The sequence below is a fragment of the Gavialis gangeticus genome, unplaced genomic scaffold (genome assembly GCF_001723915.1).
Source record: "Gavialis gangeticus isolate Ggan-Ray unplaced genomic scaffold, GavGan_comp1, whole genome shotgun sequence".
Classification (NCBI taxonomy): domain Eukaryota; kingdom Metazoa; phylum Chordata; order Crocodylia; family Gavialidae; genus Gavialis; species Gavialis gangeticus.
In genome coordinates this window covers 43,274,296-43,281,589 of record NW_017729030.1, presented here as the reverse complement: position 1 = coordinate 43,281,589, position 7,294 = coordinate 43,274,296, and the positions used below count along the sequence as shown (strand labels likewise).

The 7,294-nt window shown below is 41.1% G+C and overlaps 1 protein-coding gene and 1 long non-coding RNA gene across 2 annotated transcripts in view; one reads left to right on the top strand and one right to left on the bottom strand.

The window, feature by feature from the left end:
• SCOC (short coiled-coil protein) overlaps window positions 1–3,089 on the bottom strand; it is a 21,949-nt gene extending 18,860 nt beyond the window's left edge. The window contains exon 1 of the mRNA XM_019522111.1: window positions 3,011–3,089. Within this exon, the coding sequence (XP_019377656.1) occupies window positions 3,011–3,074 (64 nt within the window). The 5' untranslated portion in view covers window positions 3,075–3,089. The remainder of the gene's footprint in view (window positions 1–3,010) is intronic.
• Window positions 1–6,878, top strand: part of LOC109301172 — a 20,844-nt gene extending 13,966 nt beyond the window's left edge. Inside the window, exon 3 of the long non-coding RNA XR_002098460.1 lies at window positions 6,513–6,878. This is a non-coding gene — a long non-coding RNA (uncharacterized LOC109301172). The remainder of the gene's footprint in view (window positions 1–6,512) is intronic.
• The last annotated feature ends 416 nt before the right edge of the window (window positions 6,879–7,294 follow it).

The following is a 7,294-nucleotide window of genomic DNA, read 5'->3' as shown; positions in this document are numbered from 1 at the left end:
GGGGGGGGGGTTGGTTTTTGGGTTTTTTTTTTAACTACTAACAGGCTGCATCTACATGAGATGGTTACTGCAAAGTTGCATAATTAGCTCCACAGTAAAGTCTCAGCGTCTACACGTGCGGCCCTATTAGGCTGTAGTAAACTAAAAACACTGCCATAGGTTAGTACTTGTAAATACAATACTATCCTATGATGGCATTATTTAGTGCGCCACAATGTGTGTGTGCAGGTATTGATGGGGCTGGTTGGGGCATGAGGGTGCCGGCTTCCCCTGCACTAGAGCACCCTCATGCCCCACCCTCCACAGCACATTGAGCCAGGTTGGAGCAGCCCCTGACTGGCAGCTGGGACTGCTCTGACTTGACTCAATATGCTGCAATCCCAGGCACATGCATAAACACAAACTCTGCCAGAGTTCATTGAATCGCACTAATATCGTGTAGATTTGCCCACAAAATTACACATTTTAGCTGTACTTAAATGGCATCAGCAGCAGCAGTATTTGTGTGATGCCATTAGGGGCCTTACAGGATTGGGGTTGGAGAAATGGGCTATGAAGTTAGGTTCTGGTCCTATCTGACACTGGTCAGGTCACTTAGGACAAGTGTCTAAGTTGAAGTGCTTATTTGTACAACTTATCAGCAACTACACTGTTAAAATCAACAAGAGCTGGCAGTCTTGAGCCACTGTCAAATCAAAACTCCATTGTCTGGAGCGCCCATTGACTTCACCTGAGTGTTTTCAGCCAGTTCATATGAAACCCAGGCCATAAGTTGGGTACCTGAAAACTGAGATTTCTGTCAGTAGACACTTTAATAATGTATGATCTAACTTCCTTGTGCTTCTGTCTTCTTATCTGAAGGATGGTGATCAAAACATTCTCCTACCTGACAAGTATGCAGTGAGAGTTAATTCATTAATATTTTTTAAACATTTTGCAGTACTCCTTTGGAAGGTGCTAAGACCAAGCCTTCATATCCAGCCTGAAGAGCTGTGTGTTGCATGTCCTCTATATACCAAACTACCCCTTAGGAGCTACTTTGTGTCCCTGCTTACCCCACCAAAAGACAGAAGACTAGAAATGGGCACTATAGTACATTCTCTGATGTCACACCTGGTCAAGCCTTGACATGCTACCACCTATATGTCACCCCTCCAAAAAGTCTTTATAAAATCGTGTTTTCTTATGTCCTTTCCATTTGAAGTCCAGCACCCATTGCATGGGAGAACAGTATTAGTTCCACTATGAGGGAAGCCCTACATGACTTGGGATTTGCCACCATCATTATAAAGTTATCTCACTTGTGGGCAGCTTATGCAAATGGTATTTTAATTGGTTTTATAAGCTTTTACCCATTATGGTTATATGTGTTTTATAAAGCACTAAACAAGTTATATTTAGCTTCTCAAGAGAATCTAAAAGTTTGAGTTATGTTATCTCTACATGGTAGTGTTACAGTGATGTAGCCGTGATGGTCCAGGAATCATGTGAAAGGTAAGGAATCTTTTGGGTGATACCTTTTAATGGATCACCTGCAATTGTTGATTGTATATAGCATTTTAGGATATTATATACAACAAAAATGCTAGCTCCTATAAGCAGGTTGCATAACTTGGGGGTTTCCACAGGCAGAGTTTGTATTCCAAGGAGCTCCCCAGTCAGTCCTCCCAAATAAAGCACAGTCTTTGAGCAGTGAGCGAATGAACACTTCAACAAACAAAACCAAACTTTTCTGCCCCATCCCCAGTACTATGAGAGGAGCATTTTAGCTCTGGCTCCTGGATAGCAAGCTTGTTCTGTTCACAGCTTGTTTCCTGCTTACAGAACTCTTCCTTCACAGTTTGCAGCCTTCCTGCTCTTTCTATACTGGGGTTCTAAGCAGGGCCAGATTAACGCATAGGCAAACTAGGCACATGCCTAGGGCCCTGAGCTGTTGGGGGGCCCTGGTCCTTCCCTCTGTGGCAGCAGTGCAAATGGTCCTGTTCGCCTCTCTTCACTTCCCTTTCTCTCTGTCGGCCTCGCTGCTGCTTCTTAGCAGCGGCTCCAAGCCCTGCTCCCTGTGGGCAGCAGCACCAGGGTGGGAAGGGGATCTTGACCAGCTTGGGGTCCACAAATTTGTTTGCCTATAGCTCACTAAAGAGTTAATTCAGCCCTGTTCTAAGATCTCAGTGGGACACTCCATCCTTTTCCAAATACTGTTCAGCTGTGCTTCCTCAACAGGGCAGACTGTTCCCTCTTAAAGGGACCAGACCCCTCTGTTACAGTTCTGCTATCAAAAGGTGGAGGGATATGGACTGTGGTTTATACAGTAATCAATGAGCCAGAATCTTAGCTTGTATAAATCCCCTTAGTATACAGCAGTAAGGCCAAAGAATCTGTCCTTTTTACATATTTTTTAAATTATGCATATTAATGCATTCGATTTTTCCACTAAAAAGAAATATCCCATTTCTCATTCCCAATCATTTTTGATGTACAAGGAAGAAAAGAACAAAGTTGCCCTTGCAGTTCTGTTAAAGCGTTTAATTGTTTTTACAATTGAGATTTAAATGGATTGATTTTTTCCTGCTGCTAATTAATTTGTAATACTTCTGCTATATGTTGAGCACAGCTCTATTCTGTATTATTAAGATAGGGATGAGAATCTTTTGTTTTGTTTTCTGTAATAGTAGTGCAGCTGCTGAGTTAACATGCCATACTTTTTCCTACTAAGATAGCAATAGATAATGCACTTTCAAAGTGGGACTACATGTTACCATATCCTATTCAGACAACTACCTCAACCGCACCCATCTCCCCCAAAACCTTAATTTTCAATTACAGCCACGCAGTTTACTTATAACTGGAAAAGTTCACCTGAAGGTATTTTGTAAAAACTCTCCTCTAGTTGATATGAAAGAATGAGCGGGAAATGTGTACATAAGCATACAGACTTCCTGTATCAACTAATAGTACTATTTAGTTAATGAAATTTATATTGCTGTAGAATTGGATAACCATAGCTTCTTACCTGAATCATCAGACAAGGAGATGTTGGTAAAAGTGCTATCCTCCTCTTCCAGAGGTAACTCCATTTTGTTTCAGTTTTCCAAATTTATTTCATTCGGGTATTAAGCAGAGGCAGTTGTCCCTCATTTTTTGAGCTTGCATTTGACTCTTCTTGTTAAATATTTAATTATTCCATCCACCAAACAGGTGCTACCCGATCTTGCTAATGCCTGCACAGAGCTTGGTTTCAGTGTGATCTCTCATCTCAACCCTGAGCACTTTCCCGGAAATGGCTAAACTACAAAGTTAAAGTGTTATAACAGCTTGATCAGATATGTGCTGAACAAACACTGTTGTTCCAGGCTGGTTGTGTGACAAGTAATGTCTTTTCACCATGAGTTTTCTCTTTAATTTCCTCATGGGGAACAGAGCAATGTTTCTTTAAAACAGAAGTGGGTAAAAACTCATCTTTCAGTGCTCAAACAAAATTTTATTTATACCTCAGTGAAATGCAATGATCAGGTTTGGGAAAAGCAGATAAAGAGCTTAATCCTGCAAATATTTAGATACACGAGTCATTTTACTTACATGAACGGTTGAATCAAAACAAGTATGACTACTTCGACCAGTGCATTTTTCACATGCCTAAGACCCTATTCTCAGTGCTGTGGGTGACTGGCAGAAGATGCATGTAGTCTAAACACAGAACATTTTTCATTGCTTGTATTTTTTATACTATGTAATACTGAGAAACACAGTATTCTTGCATTCATGGGGACTTTCTGGCAGTGTTCATAGCTTTTATCAAAGAGTCATAGTGGAGATCATCACTACTTCACAGGTAGCAGATTGTTGGTTCAGAGGCTACTGGACATTGTTTATTATTTAAAGTTGTATCCAGACTGTGGATCATTTAGAGTAGGATGTTGATAACTGATTTTTTTTCGCAATTTGGTAGCACTCAGAAAACCCAGTGAAGAGGGGAAACACAATTTTGCTAGGTACTCTACAAACATGTAATAAGAAACAGTATTTGAAAAAGCTTATGGTTTGCACTGGAAGCACTGAAACATTTTTTTTCAGATTTGCACACCTGAAACGAAGCACAAATATTTTCAGAATCACAGGGACAAGACAGAGGGTAGAAGAGGGATGCAACTTAGTGATGGACAACAAACCTGAGCTTAGTTAATGAGGAAATGTTTATCTTGATCCCACAAGTAATTATTCAAATGCTTACATTTACTGACACAGGTTGTCCCATTAATGGAAATGGACACTTGTGATAGTAATAAGGAGAAAAAGGGAAAATGTTTTTTTCTCAGTTTATTATGGCCTATTATATTATCATTCTATCATCTTCAAACATGGTCTACCTACTAGCATGTTTAAAAGACTATGGGGAAAAACCCAGAATACATGCAATATTATAGTCCAGAATTTTGTGAAATCTTATATCTTTGGAACTAAGGGATGTATGTTGTTTGAACTTTGTAGCCCTTATCTAAAATGTTTAATTAACATTTCTTGCCAGTGTCAATATGTTTCTATTATATTGGCCATATGGGCTCTCTCTGGTAGATAATTTACATGAAAATTATTGGCTTCTCTTAAACAAAGACTCTGTAACCTAGTGAATATGAATGTTGTGATGTCATTAAAGACTGAGACACTAGCAGTAGTGATGCAAAATAAAAGATATATTTTAGTATTCTCACTGAAAGAGAACATGAGTTACTTAGCCATGTGTTGTGAGGTACTGAGCACTCATCATCTTGGAGGATGAGGTCTTTATTTCTGTGCCACTCAACACTGGGACAGCTAAACAGAGGGTTCCTAAGGGAACTATTTTTGTTGGCTTCCAGAAGCAATTAGAAGGCAGGGTAGATTTGCATCTTTTTTTTAAGACTAACCAAAAAGTACACGTATTACCCCTGACATGTTACACTTAAGTGTAATTAACCAGTTAATCACATCTTAACTAGTTATCCGGCCACATGCTAATGCAGTTAATAGTACGATAAAACAAGGAATGAGCCAAAAAGTTATCATGCAAAATATGTCTTGCCAATAATTGAATCTGTGACCAGGCTGAGACAAGTCCAGGCAGCTGATCTGGGCTCTCAGCCACAGGAGCTTGCTACTTGTTGGTGCAGGGGACCCAAATATCAGGATCCTGGACACCCCCTGCACTTGGCACTAAGGCATGGTGATCTGATGCTTTATCCCACAATCACGCCTCCTGCCATGCACATATGACATGGCAGGAAATGTGATTGTAGGCATCGTGCATCAGATCCCATCACACTTTTATTTGCACATCTGCAGGAGGCTATGACACATGCATATAATCTCATTCCCTGCTATGGATTTCCCTGTGAAACAGACATGTTTGTAGCAAAAGGTAACACAGAACTAGATCTGTGGCTTGTTGCTTAGGAATTCTGAGACTAGTGAAGTCTTTCAGTTAAAGTCCAATGTGCTGCAAGAGCTTTAAAATCCTTTTGTAGGAGGTGCTATGTAAATGTAAAGTGTTTTGTTTTTTGAAGAAGAGCAGAGAGCAGCTACACGTTAAGGAGCTCTGAGCAGTTCAGCTGGTAGGAACTGCCTGCATAGTAGTGGTGTGCCTGAGCCCTATTGGTGTAACATTCTGAGAGTGTGAATAGTGCTCACTTGAGTGATGACCATTACTGTAAAGCAAACATTAACTTGGTTAATAAAATGTTGTTCATCTTGTGGAGGTTTTTAGTAAGATGTTGATTATAGGTTGTGAAGTATCTGGCAGCAGCTACCCTTCTTTTGAAGCAGACAGCCTGTAACTTCTGAGGAGAGAGAGGAGTGGCTGTAGGTAAGAGGCTGCCCAAGCTGGTCTAAGAGAGCAGTCCCAGTAAAAGCCTTTTGGCCAAGCATTACACTTTTACCAACATAAGTGATCAGAAACTGGTCTATACCCACAGCAGAACATAAGTTCAGCGCACGCAGGCTGGTTTAAAAATGGTGGAACCTGATCTAAGATTTACAACCCCCACACACACGCACGCACATACTCCGCTCCCCCTCAACTGAAAGGCAAATGTGTGTTCTGTTTGCTAGTGATCTAAACTATGCCATTTACAGAAAACGGCATAACTTAGATCAGCAGTTCCCAACACAGTGCCTGCAGGCGCCTTGGCACCCCCCCGGTTTATTTAGGTGCTTGCATGCATTTTCACAATCAGTATTCCAACAAAAAAAATGCTGTCATATTGGCACCCGCTGCTTTTTCTTTTAAATCCAAATGTGTCCTTGGGCACATAAATATTGGGAACCCCTGACTTAGATCAGTTCTGTCTCTGGCTTTTTGAGTGTGTTGTACCTAGCCTTTGAGTTTACATTACAGTTGTAGTTATTGCTGGTTACAGAATCACATGAGAGATGTATGTAACCAGCACATTAGTAGAGACCAGTATGGATACTCCAGTCATAAAAAGGTGCAAACAGTTGCCAGTTAGCATTGTCATCAAGCTTTCTTTCTCTTTTTGCAGAAACAGCATTCTAGGACTCAGATGACGTTGCCTGTGGGAAGTGTGCAAGGAACAATGTGTTGTGGAAGGAAAGCTGTGAGCACTCTCTCTAGCTACAATATCTGGAAGCAGCTTGCTATTTTCTTACTGCTGCTTGTACAAAGGAACTATTCTTAGATCAAATGATTTTAAAGTAATTGTGACCTGCGAAGGAAGTCAGAACTGAGTTAAATACAGGTATGTGTGGGATGGCTTGCCTAGCCAACATGTGTGCTTAAAGAACTATGGCTTCAGGACCCAGTTCCAGCAGAGAGTAGTGCCTTGACAAGAGTTTGGTAAAGCCATATGCTAAGAGAAGAATCACGGATGTTCAGGGCAGGAGGGGTCATAGGGTGCCTGTAGATGTGACCAGGAGCTGCTCCGACAAGCTGTAATTACAGTGCATTGGAGCAAACTTGATTAATTGAGTCTGCTGGACCATGCTAATTAGCATGCTGCAGCCAGCCCCCATGTCTCATGTATCAGCATCGCTGTGCTTCAAAATGGCAGTAGGGGCACTTTAACTAAAGGCCATTTAACTAAAGCCCTGCTGCCATTTTGAAGTTCAGGGATGCTGATAAACAAGACACTGTGGGCACTTTAATTAGAGTGGCTCTTAGAGCCACTTTAATTAAAGTCCCCCCTCCCCACCACCACCCCAGAGCATGTGTAAAAATGCCCATAATGATTAGAGGTGAGCAGGAGCTGAATTTCTGTTTCATGGGCAACCCTGCAGTTCAAACCTGTAAGTTCTGGTCTTGATT